At 27.5% G+C, this 27206-nt stretch overlaps 1 protein-coding gene and 1 long non-coding RNA gene across 2 annotated transcripts; one reads left to right on the top strand and one right to left on the bottom strand.

Annotated features, from left to right (window-relative positions):
- CPT2 (Carnitine palmitoyltransferase 2) lies at positions 1 to 22362 on the top strand. The gene is made up of 12 exons (XM_089220577.1): positions 1 to 374; positions 3584 to 3633; positions 4175 to 4576; positions 7080 to 7221; positions 7967 to 8123; positions 14812 to 15082; positions 15153 to 15355; positions 18970 to 19139; positions 19448 to 19561; positions 19637 to 19748; positions 19813 to 20005; positions 21633 to 22362. Exons 1-12 carry the CDS (start codon positions 327 to 329, stop codon positions 21757 to 21759), a joined length of 1989 nt encoding a protein of 662 aa, XP_089076703.1. The 5' UTR covers positions 1 to 326; the 3' UTR covers positions 21760 to 22362.
- A 2711-nt stretch (positions 22363 to 25073) lies between these two features.
- On the bottom strand, positions 25074 to 25923 carry LOC149061699 (uncharacterized). Its single transcript, XR_016189971.1, has 2 exons — positions 25724 to 25923; positions 25074 to 25353 (listed from the first exon to the last, which is right to left on the bottom strand). It is a non-coding gene; the product is annotated as an uncharacterized LOC149061699 (long non-coding RNA).
- Positions 25924 to 27206: the final 1283 nt, after the last annotated feature.

The following is a 27206-nucleotide window of genomic DNA, read 5'->3' as shown; positions in this document are numbered from 1 at the left end:
CAAAACAATCACAAATTCACAATAGTGAGTAGTGACTGTCATATTATTATGTAATATACTAATATATTATTAATTTATTCATTAAAACATGTAATAGTAGAATATCGCTTTTACAGTGTCAATTCTACAATATTATATAAAAATATAAAAACAAGTGTTCTTTATTCAGTCATAATGTTTGTGCATACGTGCTTCTAGATGTTAACGTCCTCATCTGATCAATACTTGACTGAATAAACTCCAGATTTTGTGTTTGAGTGTGAATATATTAGGTATTAAAATAAACAGATTGTTCATCAACGAACAATAAAGGACCTATAAAAAAAATGCTTTCGAAGTACAAGTTATGGGCTAACCATCATTTAGTTGATAAAGTAAGTGCCATTGTCTTTATTTAATCATTTAATTCTTAAAAAAAAAGAATTTTTAAATATATCATTTCATAAGTACTTATGCAAAAGTCATAGAAAGTCATTGAGAATTGCATTTTAAATATTGAATAGTATTTAGAATAATTTGTTTTCAAGACATTAAAAACCTTAATAGATACTTAATCATATTAGGTAATGATTACAAAATATGGATTACAATTAATTAATTATACTAACCTATTTTTTATCTCTTCAAATGGTTTTGTATATATAAATGTATTAAAATAAATCAAAACTAATTAGAAAAAAGCTAAACATTTTTTAAGTTTTACTAAACTAATAATTTAATTTATTTTGAAAAGTACCTATTAAAAATTAATCCAATTAAAATTAGGAACATGTTTTTTAATATATTACATCAATTACTTCAGAAGTGTAATGGTTCTTATTTTAATTTAGTTATTCTAATTTTAATTTTAAGACTTGATTAACTTGTACTAAATATAATTAAAAAAAAAAAAATGTATGTAAACAATTTCCCTATAATAAAATAAACATATACTAAAGATTTTTAAAAGAATTTAAAATCTTTCGATTTGCTATTACCTACCTAATTTAAAAGTAATATGAAAATAGTTAAATACCTTAGAGTTACACTGCACCAACCAAATTTACCTTTTCGGGCAAAATCCCCAATAGTTTTCAAAAGTGCTGGAAAAAACTTGAATTTTCATTCAAAATCGGTTAGGTTGTGTGGTTATTATCAAAATATTTCAAAAATGTTTAAGCTATTTATAGACATTAAGTTGTTTTAGCTTTAATTCTATGAATGTAAATCAAATTTTATTTGTTGGGTCAAGCGTGAAAATTGAATACAAGGTACCTCATAAGTTTATATAATAGCAGTTGGAAAACATTAAAAATATATAGGCATGTTTTTTTGTTATAACTATTTTAAGTTCAAATTCTGACAAAATTTACAAATTATTTAGGTATTGAAACTTTTTAAAACTTTTAACTTTTATACCTAAGGATTAAAATTTAAAACAAGATTCCACTTGAGTGGTTAATTTTGCGACAAAAATAATCTAAAAACTATATAAACATAATTTTTTTCTTTTATAGTTATTTTAAGTTCAAATTAGGATGAAATTACATATTCAATAACCAATAATAACAATTTTAGTTATATTGTTGTAATTTAAAATTTTTTTTCATAGGTACTTTAAATTCTAATTGTAATAGTTAATTTTGTTAATGATTTATATTAATACTTTATGATGGATTGTATATACTATGAATGACTGAGTGAGTCGGGTATATAATGAATCAGATTTAATTTGGAATTTGGAACTGTCTCCGCTCAGAATCATTTTTCATATAAAATTATATTATATCATTGAATTCATAATTTAATACCATCCATTACAGTAACCCACTTGTAACCTACTATACAGCAGAGCGACATCCATTTTTTTTTTGTGGAGTAGAAAATGTCTAATCAGAAAGGCTTGGATGTTGTAAGAATTGTTCTCAATTTATAGCAATCTAAACTAGAAAACTTTTATGAATTTCGATAAAAACAAAAACTGGAAGTTTTATTTTTAAAGAAAGATATTTTTTAATTTTTATATACTTTTTTTCCTAAAATATCTGATGAACATTTGATGTATTCCAATGAATGAAGTTTTGAATACTGAATCCTGATGGTTTCTCAAAAATTACCGTTTTAAATACTATATAAAAGTATCTATTATTTTGTATTTTGATAAAAAGTTTTTGGCGATTGCTACTATAATTACATTTTTGTTTATATAATGTGAAAATGGGTGTTACAACTTACAAGTACATTATAATAAGGTGGCTACAATGATGCTCGTGAGCCGCATGCGGCTCCCGAGTGAATCATGAGGCTCTTGACACCAAGCTTAGAGTAAAATTAATTCATATAATATAAAAAGCACTTCTCAAAAGTAAAATCCAATTTCTTAATGTGTATCTAACCAAACTAGAATGCTCTGTGTAGTGTAAAAACGAATGTTCCCTTATTTGTTATAAAATTAAAAATGTGTTTTATATTTTTATATTTTTACCTACTTATCTTAACAATGTGGTTCACTTCGAAATAACTTATACTTATACTCGTATAAATCCCTACATTATAACATCAGAAAAAAGTAAGTGTCTATTTCTAATACAACTGATGGGAGGTATAATATTGTGAACATAAGTAAGTGCTAGTTTGGTATGCACTCTACAGGTTTTGACGTTTTACACTCGGTCTATTTTTTGAATATGCTGCCTCTTTTTATATATGATTTTGGGTTTTTCTTTCAACTTTATTATCTTTTATTTGTTACTGTAGAAGGTACTTTTTACTGTAATTTCTACTATAGATTTTATTAGGACACAGAAATGCAAGTAAAACGACAGAAATGGCCTAATGTGAAAATTTTTCGGTCCCCAAAAGATTTTTTAATTTCACTGACTTGAACCAAAGTTGAAACAGTGGGTTAATATTTAGTCAAATTATTAAATTTGTATTTATGTTTGTATTGGAATTGCCTACTCATATGGTAATGAATCGGACATGAAAGAGTAAGGAGTGTGTTCAAATTGACGAAGCTCATTTTGTTGGCCGATGGAAGTACAATAGGGGTAGATCATTAGCTGGAGACGCTCATCCCTCCTTGATAGATACCTATAAATGTCAATAATAAAATAAAAAATAAAAATGATGTATATATAGAGCGCATACCGAACCAGAAATTTGTATGTAGAACGCATATCGAACTAGTACCCATAATTATAGGGACTTCATTTTTTATTCTTGCCATGTTTTTGTTATAGCCTTGGTCCTCAGGTAACAACAAAAAATTATCAATTTTTTCTAAATACTGCTAGTTATTTTTAATTAAAACATACTAATATTCTATTATTTAACTAATAATTTATAAGGTAAACATTTATGAATCACCTATGTATTATTTTTCTCGCATGTCTGATACATTTTTGTTTGCACATTTTATGTGTTTTAACTTTTCTAACTTCCAAGCCTTACTGATAAAAAAACAATGTCACAATGATTCTATATTTAAATATGATTATAGGTACCTAAATGTAATTTATAAGGCATTAAAATAATAATTATACAATATATATTCGTGTCTTTATATGATATTGATATAAATTTATAAATTTTATTCTTATAGGTAATATTACAAAATACAGATTCAGCATTTAAAATGATGGCACAAATAAGGTAAATACTACTCATATAATTAATCTATATTCTTAACATACTAAGACTAACACCATTAATGTAAAACTATGCTATTAGTTAAAATGTATTATGTAACTCTACCAATTTCTATAATAATATGTAAATTAACATCCATACCAATAAATTATGATAAGATCTAGGCTGTGTTTAAATCTGTAAAGACATGCTATTCTAAAAATAACAAATGCCTGCTTTGCTTCTTTAATTATTATAATTTTTAATTCAATATATATTTACAATATTTGAACATAGTCTTATGTAAATTATTCTTAAGGCAAACTTGGGGTTAAACCTTCATGTTATGGATATAAACGTGATTGATATTACTTTAATTAGATAACTATAAGTTATAACTAATTACTCTCAATTATTTAAGTGTCTTCATTAAAAGTTAAATCAAATATTAATAATGCATTAATGATATTGAACTATATAAATATGATTTTTTTTTTAAATTTTAATATTTAAAATTTTAAAATTCTAATATTTAAAAATTTAAAATTCATATTTTGTTTTACAGATATAAATCTGATGAATATCAATATATTCAGAACAGTATTATACCTACAATGCATTTTCAACAATCTTTACCTAGACTTCCAATTCCAGAATTAAAATCAACTTGTCAACGTTACCTTAAAGCACAACAACCTTTACTTTCAAAAAATGATTATTTGAAAACTAAAAAAATTGTGGAAAACTTTGAACTAAATGATGGAAATTTATTACAAGATATGTTAAAAAAAAAAAATAATTTGAACAAAACTACTAGTTATATTACTAAGGATTGGTTCAATATGTATTTGTCAGATAGAACCCCTTTACCAATTAATTATAATCCATTATTGGTGTTTAAACAATTAGATAATGCATATAATAACCAATTACTAAGATCTACTAATTTGTTGATATCATCACTTAGGTGAGTATTAATTTATATAAGTTATGTTTAAAAAGAATACAATTATTAAAATTTTTATTTTGATAATGATTATAACTACCATTAAAATGGACTTTGAAATTGTTCATGGTACTATTACCATTATAACAAATTTAAAACTTTCAGTACACCTAATTTCTTATTTATTATAATAAATGATAATTTTATTTAGCAAATCAAAAATTATACGCCATTAAGTTTTGATATAATTTCAAATAAAAATTTGCTAGCTTATATTCTTACAATGGTAGTTTTATTCAAGTTCTGATTAATTAATAATAATTTTATAAATAATAGATTATTAAACATTATAATATATTGAAATTTATGAAAAATGAATGGTTTTTAGGAACCTACACTCTGTGCATTGGTAACTATTACATGGCAGATTTACAATTTTTTTGTGGCCTACGCTAATATTTAATTTTATGAATATATTATATCTATCAACATCAAAATATCATTAAATTGGGCTGTCGCATAGTATGCGGTCTACCGGTAAATTTACGAGTATAGTGCGCGGTCTACCGCGAATAAATAAATTAAAAATATCATAATATTGTAGTGGTAATGTCTAGTAAAAAATTAATCATTAAAAATTTATTTTTTTTGACATCCCTTTCTCTTACAACGTAAAACTCTCTTTTCCTTACCTCTCTCCTTACATAGGTATAAATTCATAGCACTTCCACACTTAATACATTTGGCATTTTTATTATTTGCCACAAGATTTTTGCTAATTAAAAAAATTGTGGTAGATTCATCACTACTCATTATTATTACTTTTGCCAACATATTGGGTGTATAAAATATGGTGTTAAAATGTGGTGTTGCGCAATTATAAATGGCATACTGAGCTATTGAGCCAATGCTTTTACAAAATGTTGAAGTATTGTTATCTGTGTATAATGCAATTAAGATAAAGTGTATCTAAAAGATAGAAAAAGATTAAAGTGTATATATTAAAAATAAACTTAAGCCTAATATGTAAAAATCGCAGGTAGACCACATCTTACAGCGGCAGGTAGAACTTATTTTCCGGTAGACCGCATACCATATGATAGCTTCAAATTGTGTAGGGGGGGAAGTAGTTAACCTCTTTTTTATACAGTTGATGTCAAGTGCAACTTGTAATTAAGTAGGTCATTGTTATATGTACTCGCTTAATTAGAATTCAATGATGAATAATAACTTGCAAAATAACTCCGAGCAATGATAGTCTGTCAGTTTATATGTTAGGTTAAAAGTAATCAGTTACTTGGAAAATTATTATTACGTATAGTGATGTATGTATTAAATCGAATTCTGACAACGTTTGAAATTCAAATGTCTATATAAAAAGTTATGTTCATATATTTCTTAGATATTGGTGTTTCAATAGACTTAAGTCTTACTCAGAACTTTTTAAATGAACAAACAACTTTTATCAACATTTATCAAAAAAATAAATATAACCTATACTTATGTTATTATGCTTAATTTCTTTTTTTACACTTCTATTATAACAGCGTATAATACAATTTGTATACATTTTAAAATCTGAGATGTGGAAAACTACATGTGTAATTCGCTAATATTTAAACTTCAAACATTAGTAAAAACTTAATGGTAGATTTTCCTTACTTTTATTTTTAATTTTCAGTAATAGATTAGTCATAAATTGTTTATGAGGAACTAAGTATTCAATGTTTAAACTTTTTGATCCTGGAAAATATTTTTTTTTCAACTTTGTTAAAAATGAAGTTTTATAAATAGCTCAAAAACAATTAACATATTTCAGATATTATATTATGCATAGAAAATAATAATATAAACAAGTAAAAATGTAAATTATAAGTTCCTAGGTTTTCCAATTATTTTGAATAGTATTGGAAATTATTAGATTCATTTGATTGAAAGTATCAATTAGATTCATTTTGGTATCAGAAATCCTTATCAAAGTTGAAAATAGTAGTTTTCTTCTGTAATTCATGTTTACTTACAGAAAACAACATCACACTTCATTCTAAAGTTAATACATTCATTGCTTCGCTTAGAATCTAATATCAATTAATAAATAAATACAATTTTACAAAAATAATTTTTCTAATATAATATAGGCATTACCTATATATTATTATTTTTAATAAATTAAATGTTAATTTATGTCATATTAATTGTTTGTAAAATTGATTATATTCATGATTCAAATTGATATATTTAATTTCAAAAATATATGCAAATAATTATTGGCTCTTTTCATAATCCTTGCTAGGACTACTCATAGGTGTGTCTAGGGGTTACCCCCCAAGTGTATTAGTCCCCATAATTATTATCGACTGTTTTCTTCGTGTATAATATAGTATTATTTGTTAGAAGCTGATAAAATCATTCTTGTGAATTAATAGGTATTTAATTAATGATAATTCAATTATTAACTGTATTTATTAAAAACATAAGCGTGTTAATAACAACCCTGCCCTATATATCTTTATTTTAAATTTAGATTTTACAAATCATTAAATGCAAATATATTAGAGCCAGAAATTTTTCATATCAATCCAAAGAAAAGTGATACCATCCAATTTAGAAAACTCATGAAATACCTTCCAGAATCAATTAGTTGGTATGGAGCCTACATGTATAATGTAAGTATAATGAAAATTTGATATTGTATGGTCTTAAAGAGTTCAATATAGAACATTTTGTAAGTGTGATCTTCAGTGAGTGTTCTGGAGTGTAAAATAAATAGCTGGTGTTTTTGCAAATCATAAAATATACTTACATTTATTTATTTTTGTCTAAGGGACAATCTGTCAATTGTATTAAGTAACCTAGTTCTGAAACTGAATTTAAATTTGTTGTGAAGTATACTGAAAAACATTTTTCTTACATTTTTAATTGAACTTTTTGGGATAAATTGTTATTAAAACTTTTAATTTTCCAAATTAAAAAAAAGTATGAAAATTAATCTCTAGTGGAATTCATAACAAATTCAAATAGGTATACATACGTTTATATAGTTTCAGAACAGTTGTTGAAATTAGCATTAGATAAGTATATTCAAGTAGATAAAGCAGGAATAAAATCATAAGGTAAAATTATTTTAAGATCATAAAATTAAATTAACAATTGTTTTTAAGACAAATTAAATTATTGCAACTATTCACGTATTTTTAGCTTTCATTGGAGTTGTATACTGAGAATCCTACAAGAATTTTAATCATTTAAGTATTATAGTAAGGAAGTTCGTCGCATGATATTTATAAAATGTGTGCCCCATTTATAAAATATTTATGCTGAACAATATACATATATTAATAATATTTGTATAATTTACTGTGTATATTCTAGGCAACCATGTATTTTTGATATTATTTAAAAAAATTACAGGCGTATCCTTTAGATATGTCTCAGTATAGTTCTTTATTTAATAACACACGAATTCCAATGACTGATCAAGATGTTTTACACAATAATACATCAGGAAAACATATTGTAGTTATGAGGCGGGGACATTTTTATAAATTTGATGTTCTGGATAATCAAGGTACTTTATAAATTTATTAGTTACATGGGCGGACTGGCTGGCAAGGGAAATTTCCCAGTGGGCCACTGCTCAAAAATAATTTGTTATTTTTATAGATTTATAATAAAATTGGTATTGGTATAAATTATAAATATTTTGTATTTACTATTTTTTTTATTAAATACCCGAGTATGAAATATTGTTCATATTAGGTGTTTAAGATTTAAGATTTCAGTTCAGCTGGTAATCCACCATCTTCGGCATAAATGCATCATCATTCGTCAACAATTATTATTTTTAACTTTGGTGCAGATTTAAATACAAATTGCATTTTTTTAAATTTTTCTATAACATTGCTTTTCAAACAAAATGCACGTTTTACAGTTTTCATTTATCAATAAATTAAAAATGAAATTTTTATTTAGCACTTTTTAAAAATTTTGATTTTTAGAATATTGTTTATGGTTTGAAAGCATTTTTAAAAGAATAAACACAATTTGATAAAAACTTCTCAATTTCTTTTTAAAATTAAAATTAAACATTAAATTTAAATTTAGATTATGAGATTAAGAGATGAATGTGTTGATTCTATATGTATATTTTTTTTTGTGTCCGTGTTCACAACATAAAGTATCGTCACATTATATCATTACTCTATAGCAGGGGTGGGCCCGCGAGCCTTTTTTATCTGGCCCGCGCTACATTTTCAAATTGCATTAGGTATAGGTATACAATTTTAAACTTTATCGTCTATACTCTATAATCTATAATGTCTAGTATAGTGTATACTCTATCTAGGTACTCTATCTAAATGTATATTTTGAATGACCTTTTTTTTATTTTGCTTTCTATGCTCTGGCCCGCTATATTTTAAATTTCTAAAAATTGGCCCTATAGTAACTGTGAGTTGCCCATCCCTGCTCTATAGGGTTCACAATAAGTAGTCGAAATAGTGCTTCGATTTTCAACTTCAGTAGTTTTTCTACTATTTTCAGTAGTTGGTGCATTGTGGAAGTCAAAACTTCCAGTAGGTAGTTTTCAAAACTTCTGGGGAAAAAAGCGGGTAACTGGATGTCGCTCTGTTGTATAGTAGTTTACAAGTGGGTTACCTACTGTAATGGATGGTATTAAATTATAATTCAATGATATAATATCAATTTATATGAACAACGATTCTGAGCGGAGACAGTTTGTTAGTCTAGGATATTTTATACTATATTAATTATATTATTATTGCTTAAAAAAAAAAAAAAAGCGGGTAAGTCGTGAATGTCACTCTGCTGTACAGTAGGTTACTGTAAGGATGGGATTAAATTTGAATGCAATGATAGGTATACGAAAAACGATTCTGAACGGAGATGATTTGTCAGTCTAGGATATATTGTATTTTAATATTGTCATATATTCTATTTTGAAACAAATATTTTATTTTTCAATTAAGACGCATTTTGCATAAGGCATGGTTAATCAATTAGTGTAGTTATCATGTAGTTATCATAATTCATAATACCTTATATATACATATACCTGGTTTGAGGATAAATCGTTATCATTACGCGATTTCATAAAAACTTAACACTCAAACGCTCAAAACATTTTTCCTATAATGACGCTTCAAATTTTCTCTTTAGCTATTTGAAGCAAAACTTGTGGAAAACTTGGTGTTAAATTTTATAACCTTAGATATAAATACAAACAATATTATGAATTTTGAACTACAAAATAATTTGCAAATATTCATGGTTTTGACGAATTTTTGTCAATATTTGAAATTCAAATGCTATTAAAAATTTAATTTGAATTTCCGGTGGACATTTTTTTTGTGATAAAAATTGACAAATTTGTAAGGAATCTTGTATTAAATTTTCAAATCTTAGATTTAAAAAGAAAATTTTTTATGAATTTCTAGCTTATAATAATTTGCGAATTTTCGTGACTTTTACGTATGTTGTCAAAATTAAAATTTAAATGCTTGTAAAAAAAAAATGTGACTATACATTTCTTGTATTTTTCAACTGCTATTGTAAAAATATTTTAGGAGCCTTGTATTAAATTTTCAAATATAAGGTATAAAAGGAAAATTTTTTATGAATTTCTAGAATAAAATAATTTACGAATTTTCGTGATTTTTACGTATGTTGTCAAAATTAAATTTTGAATGCATGTAAAAACAATGTGGCTATATATTTCTTTTATTTTTCAACTGCTATTGCAAAACTATATTATGAGCCTTGTATTAAATTGTCAAATCTTAGAATTAAAAAGAAAAACTTTTATGAATTTTGATCTAAAATAATTTGAAAATTGCCGTAAAAAAAAATCGTGCCTTTGTATTCTTATAATTTTGTAATCACTATAAGAATAACTTATGCGGAACTTTGTATTAAATTTTCAAGTATTTTGTTAGGGCCAAAAAATTTTTATCGACACTTCAAAAAAAATTTTTCAGACAAATTGAAAATTTCAGTGGTCTATAAATATCTCAAAAAAATTATTGCGCTATTGTCAGCCTTCTGCATATCCTGAAAAAGAGGCCTGCGCACGCCTATGAATTAACTATTACAATTAGAATTTAAAGTACCTACGCTCTGGACAATTTAAGTACCCAGTACTACCCACGAATAATATTTTTAAATTACAACAATATAACTAAAATTGTTATTATTGGTTATTGAATATGTAATTTCATCCTAATTTGTACTTAAAATAACTATAAAAGAAAAAAATTATGTTTATATTGTTTTGTCGAAAATTAACTACTTAAGTGGAATCTTTTTATCCTTAGGTATAAAAGTGAAAAGTTTTAAAAAGTTTCAATTCCTAAATAATTTGTATATTTTGTCAAAATTTGAACTTAAAATAGTTAAAACAAAAAAACGTGCCTATGCATTTTTTATGTTTTCCAACTATTATTATATAAACTTATGAGGAACCTTGGATTAAATTTTCACGCTTGATTCAACAAATACAATTTGATTTACATTCATAAAATTAAAGCTAAAACAACTTTAAATGTCTATAAGTAACTTAAAAATTGTTGAAATATTTTGATAATAACCACACAACCAAACCGATTTTGAGTATAAATGCCAGTTTTTTCTTATTTTTGTTTTGTTTTTCCCAGCACTTTTGATAACTACTGGGAATTTTGACCGGAAATGGCAATCTGGTTGGAGTATTTCTCCAATACACCAACCAGATTCACTTACCAACCGGAAAAGCTACTAAAGTTGAAAATCGAAGTGTTATTTCGACAACTTATTGTGGACACAGACACTAAAAATAATAAATAATAAAAAAAACACACATCATTGTAAAATCAAAACATTCATCACTGTGCTCAGAATCTAAAATTTGTTATAAGCCAAAATTATTAAAAATTATTATTTTTAACAACTAAATAATCGATCAATTTTCAATTTTCCTGGTGCTTTCAAAATTTGACTTTCTCAAGGCACTAACTATATTCACTTTCCAATCGGAGAATCTACTAAATTTGAAAATCAAAGTATTATATTGAAAACTTATCGTTTATACATACTCACTGACTTCATCAGAGCACAATTTTTTACGCATTAATGTAACACTATAAAATATTAATGTAACTCTAAAAAAATTACGGTAGGGCATAGATACATGAATTTTTCTCTGAATGTTTATATTGGTATGTTCGATACTTGGCAATATGTTCAAAATATTTTTAAGTTATTTATAGACATTTTCAATTTTCAATTTTTTCGTTTATTTTTCCATAAATGTCAATTAAATTTTATTTTTTGGTAAAAAATTTTAATAATTTAAATAATCAAAATTTAATATAAGACTCCTAACATATTGTGACTATGGTAATTAAAAAGTATTAAAAGTATATTGTCAAAAATTTTTTAATACGCATTTAAAGTTTGAATTTTGACAAAATACGTACAAATCACAACAATTTGCAAATTATTTTGAATTAGAAATTTATAAAAATTAATCTTTTTAAATATTTTAAGATTCCTCATAAGTTTGTCTACTTTTAGCAAGTTAAATGTGTCTACCAGAAAGTCAAATTACGTTTTTATTTTGCATTTGAATTAAAATGTTTATATCATTGGATCATTGGATCACTCAATTACTCTTGTACCGTTATTCTTATGTTTTTGTTTTTCAGTTTTTCAAAAACGAATAGTTATAATTACGAATAGTAACTATATAAACGTGATATACCATAAACACACAAATTTAAATAAATTGAACATATTGATTTAAAAGTTAAGTAAAAATGGAACGACGATAATGTAGGTTCGTCTTATGACGAAAACTGGAGCAAGACAGCAAGCCTATAGTCTTGCAGGCCCGGACGGGTGTTTACAGACCGTAACTGAATTCGGCCAAATGGGTATGCACATCACTCAATGCATATGCGCGTGACACATCTGTCAATTAGATACGTTATTACAGTTATAATTTTCTACATAATAACTTTGTAGTTTGTACTTTGTTCATAGTTATAAGTTATAACACAGATTAAGAAAAACTTTACCTAAGTGTACTCAGTACATACATATATATAAAAAATGGATTTGTTGTTCAAAATAATCCACATTTATCTTTTTCTGACTATGTTCAACTCGGATAACTAGCAGTAGGCAAAGATTTTGATACCTAGTTCATTTCTACAAAGTATGAATATCGACAATGTAGTAAACATAGAGTTGAATACAACAAATTACACTTAAAGAGGGGCAAGTACTACTACAGCTGAATTTTCTTCAGGTGCAAATATTAAATCAGTTGAATTGGAGAACCAGTCCAATACGTCAGAAGAAATGAAATATCTGAATTAATCGTATTGCTGGGTGAAATTGACCGTATTAAACAAATGGTATATGAAAATATTAAAGATCCATATTTCCTTGAAAATTTTAAAAATTTCAACAAAAACTTACAAAACATCACAACTGTTACATAGTTTGTCAATGTAACCACCATTTCATCAACCACAAAAAACAAATTGGAACTCAGCCTACATATCGGTTAAGAAGGAATGTTGGAATATCTTCTGGAGCTAAACGTATCCAAGCTGGACCATCTATTACGGAAATAAATTTATCAGTTAGGCAAAAAAAAGATGTTTGGGTTTAAATATAAAAAAATAAGTGACAAATACAAAATCTCATTAATTTTCATTAATATTCTAGCTATTAATGGACTAGCTAAATGTATTTTAAAACAGCTACAAGTAAATCAAAATAAAATAGTTAGAATATTTTTGAATAAGTATGCTTTTGAAGGGTCGACTATTCGAAACTATAGGGATTTAGGTGTTCTACCAGTTAAATTCCTCTATAAAAAAATAGCAATCATGTTTATTTTCAAACAATTAATAACGGGGAAAAATAACACATTTTCTGAAAATAAAAGAGAAAATATGGTTTATAATATTCCTGTTAAATATTCCAAAACATCTTTCGGTCAATATTCGGACTACTTGGGGCCTACGTACTTCAACTTAATGCCATATGAGTATAAAAAAAACATCCATCAGTATCAAAGTAGTGTTAAACAATGTATTTATAAGTATTTATTCTTGGAGTTAGTTTAATTATTATTTGTTTTTATGAATATATTAATAGTTAGTTATATTCAAGTAATTTAACTTGACTTTGATTATGTCAAAATAATATTCTGTTATTTTTGGTATTACCTTATTATTATTATGAATCTTAATTCTAAATTTTTAATGTGTTTAAAACAAGTCTATTATTTTCTATTGTAATTTTTTATTTTAAAACTGTTTTTATTTAAATAACTAACTAAACTGTACACATTTTATTTATTTATAGAATTGTATTTTATTATTATTATTATTTTTTTGTGATCTTTTTGAGAATAGCATTGTTACACTCTCTATCTCTAACTCAAGCTATGCTTAAAAGAGATAGATAATCAATTATTGTAATTATTAATTTATTGTAATAACTGTGATAAAATATTGATAATTTAATAAAAAAAAAATAAATAAATAAATATTATTTTATTGCCATTTTTCCATTTTATTATTATTACGATTATTGATAGTGTTTTTGATATATTTGAATTTATTGAGTACCTACCTACACTTAAGTAAAGTTTTACTTGATCTGTTTTATAATTTATAACTATGAACAAAGTACAAACTACAAAGTTATTATAAAGAAAATTATAACTGTGATAACGTATTTAATTGACAGAAGTGTCATGTGCATGCGCATTGGGTGATGTGCAAACCCGTTTGGCCAAATTCAGTCAAATTTTGCCAAATACGCGGCCCGGATGTCGACTGTAGCAGTTGTCCTCAGTCTCACCCACGATGTGCCGCCTCTCCACTCGGGTCCAATGGAACAGAGACTTAAAAGTTGAGAGCGCGTCGCGTGTGATACCCGTATGATGGGTAACGACCTCAACAGTTTTTTTTAGTCACTAAAAATTTAGTGTATTTATATCTATGCTTATTTATAAGATAAAAGTTAATATTGTTAATTATATAAATTGATAAATATATCCATACCTAGTCCGCGAGTATTTACTTAATATTAATAGGCTAGGAACAATAAAATAATAAACTCAATCAATCTAGATTTCCTGGGTCAAACAGCTTTCTCAGTCCGTCCCTGATAATACATTATTTAATTTGTGTTCGATAATTATAAATAATACTTTTATTTTATATAATATATGCTTTTAGGAAATATATTAAACCCTCAGTTATTATTATCCAAAATTCAATACATTTTGAATGAAGACATAGCTCCATCTAATCATCCAATCGGCGTTTTAACAACCACTGAACGTAATAATTGGGCTGATTTAAGAAATCATCTTATCAAATTAGGAAATGAAGAGTCATTGCGTATAATAGATGATAGTATTCTTATGATTGCTCTTGATGATGAAAAACCTGGTTCTGATCCAATATCATGTGTTAAGCAATATCTACATTCTGATGGGATCAACAGGTTTCAGCAATAATTAATTTATTTATAGTTCATATGTAGATTTCTATTGAGAATATTTATTTATTTACAGGTGGTTTGACAAGTCATTCACATTAATAGTATGTGCTGATGGAACATCAGGATTAAATTTTGAGCATTCGTGGGGTGATGGAGTTGCTGTGTTGAGATATTTTCAAGATATTTCTAAGGATTCTACTAACTTTCCAAAATGTCATCCTGAAAATTTAAATCAAGTATTGACATCAGTAGATGCATTCGATGTGAAGAAATTAGGTAAGTAGTACATTAATTACGTATACCTACATTAATTAAATAAGTAATTGTTATATAAATACATAATGTATTATACGAGTACATTAATATTCACTGTATTAGAATGTACGATTGCTTTTGTGTTTTGTAAATAATTTTGAGAAAAGAAAACAGGTATCAGACAGTAAATACAACTAGTTATTACCAAAGATTTATTATTGTATTCTTGTGTGTACAATATTAATTTAATTAATTTATGTTATCATTATTGTTGAAAAAAAATACTATTTTTTTTCTTGATAAGCTTTAAATATAAAATTGTTACAGCTGAAAAATTATAGTAAAGTGATGGAGGGAAATGAAGGGATTAATTAGTGAAAAAAATTCTGAAATAAATTTGGAAAGAATGTGATCGTTTGTGGAATTATTTGATAAGTGGATAAGTGGATATAATAACGGAAGGGTAGGAGGCTTTGGTAGGGTGAGGTGATGGTTTATATTATATGTCAGTACTGTGTTTAGATTTCGTAAAATTGAGCAAGTTAACTTGCGATGGTTTGAGCAGTGCGTTATATTTTGTACATCCTTTGTAGTTGGTAAGTTTGTAGAGGTGTGGTCACCCGTGCAAAGGGTGCACATGGCTATGGTGCTTTTTTCTTTGGTGTAAATCACAGCGTAAGGGATGGTAGCAGTATTTAGTGATATAACCGTAGGTTCACCTTGAGTTGTCATGTTCACTGAGAACATTGAATTCGTCAATTGCATCGGAAGCATCACCCTTGGAGTCGAGTTTGATTGCGTTGTTCTCCTCAAATTCTAGAACGGCTAATCGGTTTAGTGAAACAAACTTTTTGGATTCCTCATCATTTGGATGTGACGACAATGACGATCATGACATATCCTTTTGTGGATTTGGGCATACTTGCGACACTAGGGCCGGTTTCTGACCGTTTTTGTTGTTCATAATACCTTTGTAAATAAAGGTACAATGTTATAATAATGATCGTAATAAAAATAATTCAACGAGTTGCTCAGAGATAATGGAGTGAAAAAGATCGGTGCAAAGACTGTGTGCCCGTGTTGAACTTAACCGTCCGACTGAACTGCTACTGTTATATATAGGTATAGGGCTTGTAGACCGGAGTGATAGAATGAAGTTTCCTCCAAAGATCTAAAAAATTCCCTTCATCTAAGGAATGACGAAAGAGGAGCCATAAGTGGTAAGCAATTATACAACGAATTTTGAATGAAAAAGTACGAGAAAAACTATCAGGACCAACAGATTTGCTGCTTCGCGATGAGAAGAGCTCATCAAGAATATCCCGAACTAAGAAATAACAATTATGAGGTAAACCAAATTGCAACATGACGAGATCAGCTAAGTCTACATAATTTCGTTTAGCAGTGTATACCGAGTTAATAAAGGAGAGTATAGAAGTTTAGAACGAAGTTTCCTGACAAAGTCCCAAAAACTTTGAAGATCCTTACTTAATGACTTTTTCGCATCAGATCCAAAACGTCTGAAACATTTTTTAGGCTCATCTTTACAATGTGTCCGCAGTAAAGAAAATTTCCTATTGTGGATTAGAGTTTTGGTTGACTTATAAATTACGTGAGCTTTTTGTTTTTCAAAAATCAAGGTTTTCATTTCTTTAGTAACTCAAGAAAGAAAACTAGAATTGAAAAAGCGAATTTTAGAAACATAGGTTAAAACTGTAAGATAGGTGCATCAAAAAACATATATACGACTGTATAAGATCATAGTTGGAAAAGGTTGACCCCAATCGTAAGAGGAGATGTAGCCATTAATTGCATCGTATCAACCTCTATGGAATTGATAGGATTCATTTTTCTTTTTCTTTTTTTATTTAGTAACCGACTATTACGATCATAGAGTCAAACACAGATCTTGCCACTTCCCACTATCCATCGCTATGACACACCAATCGGTATTATGCACTAACATTTGTACATCCTTCCTGACTTGATCGTCCCATTTTAGACGTGGTCACCCCAAAGATATTTTTCCTTGAGGAGTCTCACATTGAACCGCCAGGATTAAAGTTCCTCCTTTTCTCTATGGATGTTCTGCTCATTAGAGTCTCCTCTTTTTTGTTTATCTAATCATATCAGGCATTTTGTACAACCGTTTAAGCTCTTTGTTTTTTTCAACCTCTCCATTCCCTCGTGATTTCATTTTTATACAATCTGAAGGTCCATCTTAACATTTTTCTTTCGAAAATCAGCAGTTTTTTTTTTTGATTTCCGTAATGTCTATACTTCACATCCGTACATTACCACTGACGGACGAGAGTACAATATAATTGTATCTTGAGGTTCTTCGATATCGTTTTCGCCTTTAACAACTTAGTAATTCGTAGAAACATTTAATACCGGATTGGAGTATCGCTTTTATTTCATTAAGTTCATCGTTCTTTTGTGTCAATATTGATCCCAGATATTTAAACTCTTGCATTCTCTGAAACTTGGACTACCAAATTTCTAAAAATAGGTGAACACGATCTGTGACCTCTCCTCTCCTCACGATCATGTACTCAGTTTTTTCAGCATTTATTTCTAAACCTACTCTTTGGCCGCATTTAATAGTTTTCTTGCTTGCTTAATGAGATTTTCCTTACTTTTCGCAATTAATACTATGTCGTATGCGTAGGCCAATATTCCGATTACGCAACCTCCCAATCGTAGTAATCCGTTATCTTCAATATGGCTCTCCCTGATGACCTTTTCTAACGCAATCCTCAGTTAGCATCCCCTTGACTCAACCCAGTCATTACTGGTATCCCTTGTGATGCAATATTGCCAAATTTGATCTTTATTTTCGTGTCTAGGATGTTTGCTTTTACCAGATTAATTAATTTCTGGAGCGACTTAAAGTGCTTTAATATATTCAAGCCTTTTTTCGCTGTGAATGCAATCAATGATCATACGCTTTCTTGAAATCGATAAATAATACATATACTTCTCTATCAAACTCCCACATTTTTTAGAAAATTTTTTTTTTAAATAAATATCTTATCTGTAGTATATCTATTCGTCTAAAGCCTGCTTGATAACTCCCAAAAATATCTTGTCCACGGCTTAATTCTGTTAAATTTACGTTTAGAAAGAACTTTTTAAGTAATGTTTAGTAGAGCGATGTTTCTATAATTATCACACAACTGTGATTCCCCCTCCTGTTCCATAACAAATTCCTGAGTATGCCACAGGTCTCGGGCAAATTGTAGTCACCGCAGAAAATAAAATAATGTTTTAGATATTGTAAAATGACGGAATCAATTACATACATATGTGATTCATAAGTATGCAGCAGAGATAATAAAATTAAGCGATCCGCAGGAGAAACAAACAAATAAATGCACAACAGAACAATAAATTGACAAGATAGTGGAAGATAGTGGAAGACAAATCATTACTAACAGTAATCAAGACTTGGAGAGAAAACATTCAGATACCTATGATTTATACGTTTTATGTTTCATTACTATGATTTTGTCATGGAATAATAATTTATGGCTAATTGTTTTCCCTTATATTATAATATAACCTTATAATTTAATTGATTTATTTGTATATTAATAATTTATCATCACACTGATCACAATTTGATGTTGTAGAATTCAATTTGGATGAAAAAATCAAATGCGATATCATAAAAGTAAAGAACGAATTCAAATATAAATATGAATCTTTGGATATTAATTACTTTGAATTTTTCAACGTCGGTAGAAAAACATGTAAAAAATTTGGGATAAGCGCAGATTCTTTAATGCAACTATGTTTCCAGGTACTGCATATACGGTTGAACTTAAATAGGTTTTATTTAATACCAACTATCTATATAATGTAATGCAGTTTATAAATTAATTTAATGGGACCTGGCGTGCCTTGGCAATTGATCTCTGTCACTAAATTGTTCTGAGGTCATGGGGGTCGCTACTTCCCGGATGGTTGACCACCCAGGTTTTTAATAACAAATTCTCGCCCCACATACAAATGTTCCTTAACTATCCGTAATTTCTCTACAAAACGCTGACTGTTATACTTTTCCATGCTTAAGATCAATAAAAAATAAATTAATTTAAATGTATTTAGTTAGGCCATTTTAAACTATATAAGAAACATGTTGGTACTTATGAATCATGCAGTACAGCAGCATTCAAACATGGAAGAACAGAAACTGTAAGACCGTGTACAATGAAGACCGCTGTAAGTTAAATTATTAACATTGCAATGTTAATAAAAAAAATTTTACAATACATTTTCATGTAAAATATTTTTTAGGATTTTTGCTATGCTGTATCAAGTAATAATAAACCCTCTAACAATGATCTAGTGAACATGATAAAGCAATGTTCAGTTGAACATAGTAAACTTGTAAAGGAAGCTGCAATGGGTAATATTTTATCAATAAAAATATAATTGTTTAATAGGTATATTTTATATCTTTTCGTTTTCAGGACAAGGGTTTGATCGTCATTTATTCGCTCTACGATTATTAGCTAAAGAAAGCAATTTAAAAATTCCAGACTTGTTCACCGATCCCGCTTATGGTCTTATTAATCATAATATTCTATCTACTTCTAGTTTAACTTCAGATTATGTATGGTTGGGAGGGTTTGGTCCTGTTATAAAAGATGGTTATGGAATTGGGTAAGTGTAAAAAAAATTAAAAAAAATTTCTTCATGATGATTTTTTTTGAATAAAATATAAATATTCGATTTGGACTTGAAACATCACGGAATTTTGAGCTGCTTTTTATCAATATCATTATTATAAACTCTCCACATTAATATTCTTGCGTCGTAATTTTATAATATTATAAACGCGTGAACAATTATTATTAAAATAAATAATAATCTATCCCGAATAAGAACGCACCGGGTGGCAAATAAAAACCTGGTGAAATTCTAACATATATCCTCACCACACGCCCTGATGCTCGTTGGTGGCATCGGTTGCAGATGGTCGAATGGTTACCAATCGCAGAGCGATTATACTTAGCTAGAGGGTCTGGACGTGCTAAAGTGGTACGTTCTTATTCAGGATAGAGTATATGTAATTAGTAGATAGCAATTCTATAGGCATAGCCGTGTTAAGTAATACCTGTTCTCCGATTCCCACTCAAAGCAGTGTTCACCGCGTCGATGTCGCAGCTTTCTGCCCACCACCAATGCACGCCGACAATGCAACCTATTAGCTCAAATATTGTACAAAATACCTCACACAATGACACTGATTAATCCCGCCACCACTATGGATACTCGACACCAGCTCAACGACTATGATTCGATATTTTGTCTAAAACCGTTAACCTGTACAACGTTAACACTACACACTCCGTCAAACACCATATACTACAACCTTGTGCCGGACGTTATATTTTCCACCGTGTCCCGACACGATGATGAGCTAAGAGCTTAAGATACTACGGATATAGCCCCTGGCGGTTGAACAAATACTATCAGCTGGCTTGCACGATTAAAATAAAGATATAATGGTTGACCGACGGACAGTCATAAGCGATATTACATGGCCATTGAAATCACATTCTAAATCAGTTACTTAACTAATTTAATCCGTTCTCTATTGCGAATTTGTGATTGTGAAATCAATATAATTCCTGTAGTACATAAATATTCCACTACTCTTATCGAGTGCTACAGAATTATTTTTATCGTGAGAGTAATATTTGAAGACGAAATTTCCATGCTCGTTGGGTAACCATTATATTATCTTTAATTGTGTTGATTACTGATTTTTTCGCTCAAGTCGTCGTAATGTATTTTATTTTCCACTTGACTTCTTTTACAGCCCATTTTATCCCATTAATATTTTTTCTCGATTTATTTTGTTCATTAAAAACTTTTAGATAACACCTTTATTACGAAGTGGTCTCCTCCCGCACTACAACACCTGCATCGCAAAACTCTATCAAAAACTACGGTCACCCAATGGTTCGTGTCGTGAGCTAAACACTGCATCTGCACACGAGACCCATTGAAATCGGACACTTCCGATGTAGCTATTGTAGTGCGGGAGTGTCCTCTTTGTATATCGGGTGATATTCTGGCCTTCCATCGAACGCCAAATTTATTATTATTATATATATTTATCAAGTTCCTAATATTCTTATAATTTGAATTGTTTGTATTTCATTCTCCGTAGTATAATTTGTGTAAAATAGTAATAGAAACAATACTGATCTAGTTTCTCACTATTGTTAATAATAATAATAAAAAAACAGCTTAATTTTAATAAATATCTTGTTAATTTTAGATACACAATTCTTGAAGACTATTCAGGTGCTATTATTACTAACTACAAAGAACATTCTGACGGAGATACATTCAGAGATGCATTAACTCAGAGCTTAAATCAGATTCTCAGTATTTTAAAAACCTAGATTATTGTACGGATTGATATTTTTTGTTTTGTGTTTAATATGTCTTCACATTTTATTTTCAATGGATTAATTCTTTATTAAATTTTTACTAAATTTTAGACTAATTTAATGTAATTGCCTAAATTCCTTCTTGGATGAACCAGGAAAGAACTTTTGTATATTTTAATTTATAACCATTTCATTCTAACATATGACATCAAAGAAATTATTCTAATTACTATAATAATACAACTTTGAATCTCTGAATCTCTGATGTATATTCAATTTAAAGCATAAATAATGCCACTTAATATTTTTGAATACCAACTGTATAATAACATTTGTTTTAATATTTAATTCGGTATTTTATAGCATATTATATTAAATTGTTGTATGACGTATATTAAATATATATTTTTTATGTATTGGAGTCCATGTTTGTTTTTTTCTTATTATTATTGGGTATAAAATGTAAATCTAGATTTTATGTATTTTTCTGTTTGATTTATATTAAGTTTGTTTAGTTATATTTACAAAGGAATAATTGTTAATTCAATAATTGTAATTGATAAAACGTGTATATGCAATTTTTTTTCAATAAATTAATATTCTTATTTCTTCAAATTATGATTGTTTTTTTTATTTATAAGTTCTTAATCGGCCCAATCAATGATTAGTTAGATTATTAATTTTAAATTTTCATAAATACTAATATTTTATTTATTTATGTGATACTTAGTATTACAACATTACCTAATACTTAAAAGTTCAAAGTCATAAGTTATTAACGTTATATAATACATGGCATATATTACATTTTAAATATTATATTTTGCATGTTTTTTTCACGGATTATATGTTACATAATATCGCGTAGACATTGAATACATTATAAATTATAACAATTTGTAAAATACCACATAAAATCTAAATAATCCAAAGCTGGGTTCAAAATGATTTTAGGAAATTATGTTTGATTTTATGAATGTTTAGAGTTTAAATATAGTCCAATCTATCTATATATATATTCCGGTAAAAGTACGAACCTAGGATCTACAAAATAATTCAGTCAAAATCTTTACCAATTATGTGATATTTTAGATTCTGAGCGGAGCGATGAATGTATTGATTTTACCATGATGTGTGCTTTTTTTTTTTTGTTGTGTCTGTCATCACGTTTTGGGGCAGTAAAAATGCTTCGATTTTTGACTTCCGTACCTCGTTCGATCAGAAAGTGAATCTAATTGGTACTTTGGGGGGTCAAAAGTATAAAATTCTTAATACTTTTCTAAATAATTAAACAAACTAAAAATTAAGGGAAAAACGGGAAATTTTACGCACACTCGACAAAATCGATTTTGGTTTTTGAGGTAACTTTAAAACAAATGATCATAGATACATGAAATTTTCACCGAATGTTTATATAAGCATATTCTATCCACCGTGCAATTTTCAAAAAATTTCGACTTAAGTTGAACTATTCATAGGCATTTCAAATTTTCGATCATTATTAGTTTTTTTTAAATTAATATCGATAAAAATTTATTTGTTAGGCAGAAAAGCTTGAAAATTTAATACAAGGCTCTTAACATATTGTTACAACAGCAGTTGAAAAATAAAAGAAATTCATATTCACAATTTTTTTTTATAAGTATTCAAAGTTTGAATTTTGACAAAATACGTAAAAATCACAAAAATTCACAAATTATTTTAAGCTAGAAATTCATAAAAAATTTTCTTTTTAAATCTAAGATTTAAAAATTTAATACAAGATTCCTTACAAGTTTTTCAATCTTAACACAAATAAAAATTCCACCGGAAATTCAAATTAAATTTTTATGAGCATTTGAAATTTAAATTTTTACAACATTGGATTTTCACTTTTACTGATATCCTTATTTTGGTGTAACTCTAAAACAAATTACCGCAGATACTTGAAATTTTGACTGAATGTTTATATAGGCGTTTTATATATTTGATAAAATTTTCAAAATATTTAGATTTGTTTTGAGCTGTTTACTGACATTTTAATTTTTCAACTTTTTTAGTTTTTTTTTCTATAAATATCGATAAATATTTATTTGTTCGGTAGAAAAGCTTGAAAATTTAATACAAGGCTTCTAACACATTGTAACAATTGAAGTTAAAAAATATTAAAAATTCGTTGTCACGATTTTTTTTTATAAGCATTTAAAGTTCAAATTTTGACTAAATACGTAAAAATTACGGCAATGTTCAAATTATCTTAGATAGAAATTCATAAAAGTTTTCCTTTTTAATTCTAAGATTTGAAAATTTAATACAAGGCTCCTAACATATTTTTACAATAGCAGTTGCAAAATAAAAGGAATACATAGTCACAATTTTTTTTTTTACAAGCATTCAAAGTTTGAATTTTGACAACATATGTAAAAATCACGAAAATTCGCAAATTATTTCAAACTAGAAATTCATAAAAATTTTTCTTTTTAAATCTAAGATTTGAATATTTTTAATAATCTATAATATATCCTAGACAGATAAACCGTCTTCGCTCAGAATTGTTTTTTGTATACAATGATATAATATCATTGGATTCAAATTTAATTCCATCCATTACAGTAACCCACTACCCACTTGTAACCTACTTTACAGCAGAGCGACATACACGACTTACCCGCTTTTTTTCCTTCGTTCTATGCTCGTATATAAAAACAATATAATTATTTAAGTAAAAATCAGGTACTATATTACCTACTAGTTACTACATAGGTAAAGTACTAATACATCGTACTAGTGTATTTGTATAGGTACATATATTTATATTTATATTATTATTACAAATTATTTTATTGCGATCGACTTTGGGAGTTTTCATCATGATTATGTAAGACCTTGATGCATGCACCTGTTACCAACTCATATAATCAATTATTTAACTAAAAATGTACCTACCTACTTTATCTGTGCTATACTGCTATGTGATAAAATATATTTGTAATTTAGTTTATGATATTAGCTAATTCAATTATTCCGAAAAATGTATTACCAAGACTGCAAACAGAAGAGGATTTAGAGACAGCACTTAGAGAATCAAATGAAAAAACAGTTGAAGTTGGTGAGATAGATAAAGATGTTGAAATCAACAGTGAGCCTGATGACTTCTTAGCAAACGAAAATTTGATGAAGTCCCAAGTAGCAAAAAAATATTATTTAAAAATTTGAAAAATTAATTTAAAAACATTTCAAAAATATTTATTTAATATTATAATGGCCGCGATTTGATTGAATAGAAAATGTTTTATAAACATTATAAAAATCTTGATGAAACATTTTTAGGAAATGAAAAAACAACGTTTTAAAAACATTATAAATATATTTTTATTAAAGTATTAAATTTGATAGAAAATATTTTTATGAAATTAATATTAATTATATTATAAATAACATTTTTATATAAATGTGTTAATTGAAAAAATTGATGATTGACATTAGATTAGACCTAGAACTTCTGGCAGGACTTCTGTGTTCTAGCAGTCGTAATGATATAATATTTTATCAATATTATTATTGATTGTCATCATAGTTGGCACTAAGTTTCCATTATTATTGCAACTTTCTTTATTGACTTGTTTGCTACAACAGATGCAAAATAAACATTTTTGGATTTAAATGTATTTATAAGAAGGTAGGTACAAAGAATAATATTTTTACATGTAGGTATTTATTTAATTTTTCTATAATATGCCTAATAGGTATTATCAATAATTGCTAGTAGTATATATTAATCATCACCAGCATAGAAAATGGTGTAAAAAATACAACTAGCAAATATTTGATTAATTCCGTACTAATAATTATAAATACATTATTATATTCAGTATTTACACAGCAATAGGATCCGTTTTCCTATCACACAAATTATTGCTACATTGTGTGTGGGCCAGGGAAAGATAAACAGGATATTCTACTATAATAATATTAATGTCATATTATATAGAATTACCTTGTTTTAATTTTGTGGGATGCTTGAGCAAACCATGTCATTATGTTAGGCTTTATATCATCTTTATTGATATACTTATTTTTTACGGCAGCTAAAATTAATAAATATTTATTGTTATCATTAAACTATACAAACTTATATTATGTTATATACAATAATATTAAACTTCATATAAATTCAGTTCTTAATATACAAAATGTTCTATATCAACTTACTAATAATAACTTTGAAAATATGGTGATCTTGAAGTTTTTTTTACCCCTTTTGTCCTTTCCAGCTGTATTCAGAAACTAATTCAAGTGTAAATATTAGTTTTAAAAGACTAGTAGTTACTTTTTCAGCTGTTTTTCCTTCACTTGCAAATATAAAAGCAGATATCTAAATGTAAATAAAGGGAAACAATTCATAAAATGATAATATTATTAAAAAAAATATATTATTAGGTAGTTGCATAAGATAAAAAATATACTGTCATAATTATTCCGTGTTCAAATATTTTTCTTTATATAAATGAGATGTAAAAAATATGAATTTAAATAAATTCTGTAATGATTAAGTAACTACATATTAATAATTAGTTGTAATTACCTAGGTAATAATCTTGTCTATTTATTTCTTCTACGCAGAAGAATCTGGAGAAACTGAACATGTAGAAATAATGAAAGTAGAAAATATAATACCAGCGCGGGCATTAAAAATTAATGAACATAGAGAAGAATCACATATTGGACTACAAAAACAAGCAAAAAAAAATGAAAGAAATGTCGAGCAAGAAACTAGCCGTTTTGTCACATGAAATATTTGACCTACTCTCTATAAACAATATTCAAATAGATCAGATACTTAAGAACCTAAACAACCGCATTCAACTCTTGAAAGAAACACTGAGATGGGACCACATGAATTTAGAAGAAAGGGAAGCGATCGAGAATCTCTCTAGTGAGTTCTCGTGTGTATTTTTTTTGGAAGGGGATAAAGTAAGCTGTACTAACGCAGCTGAACACGAAATAAAGACACCCGGTACTACTGGTACTACTCAACTAATCTATCAACGAGGCTATCATACAGGCTCCCATATTCTCAGAAAGCATAGATAAATGGTTAAGTAAAACAGTTAGAAGAGGAGGGAATCATAAGACAAAGCGACGTTCCACTGCTGATCATCCCAAAGAAATTAGATTGTTCAGAAACCAGGAAATTCTGAGTGGTAGTCGGCTTTAGGAAGTTAAACAACCTCAGAGTAGGAGATGCTTTTCGAATGCCGGATATCATATCAATTCAGGATCAACTGGAAAAAGCGAAATACTTAACATGCCTTGAAATGGCCAGTGGACCCAAATATCGATACATCCTAACGATAGAGAAAGAATTGCATTCAGTATGGATAAAGGAAATTATGAATTTCAAAGGATGTGTTTTGGTTTAAAAGGTGTCCCAGCCACAGTTTTATATTGGATTAATATTATAAATCCCCCTCCACGCA

Source organism: Diuraphis noxia, unplaced genomic scaffold, assembly GCF_037042655.1.
Source record: "Diuraphis noxia isolate RWA-SAM2 unplaced genomic scaffold, SU_Dnox_SAM2 contig0001, whole genome shotgun sequence".
Taxonomy (NCBI): Eukaryota; Metazoa; Arthropoda; class Insecta; order Hemiptera; family Aphididae; genus Diuraphis; species Diuraphis noxia.
This window is presented reverse-complemented; position numbering and strand designations above follow the sequence as displayed.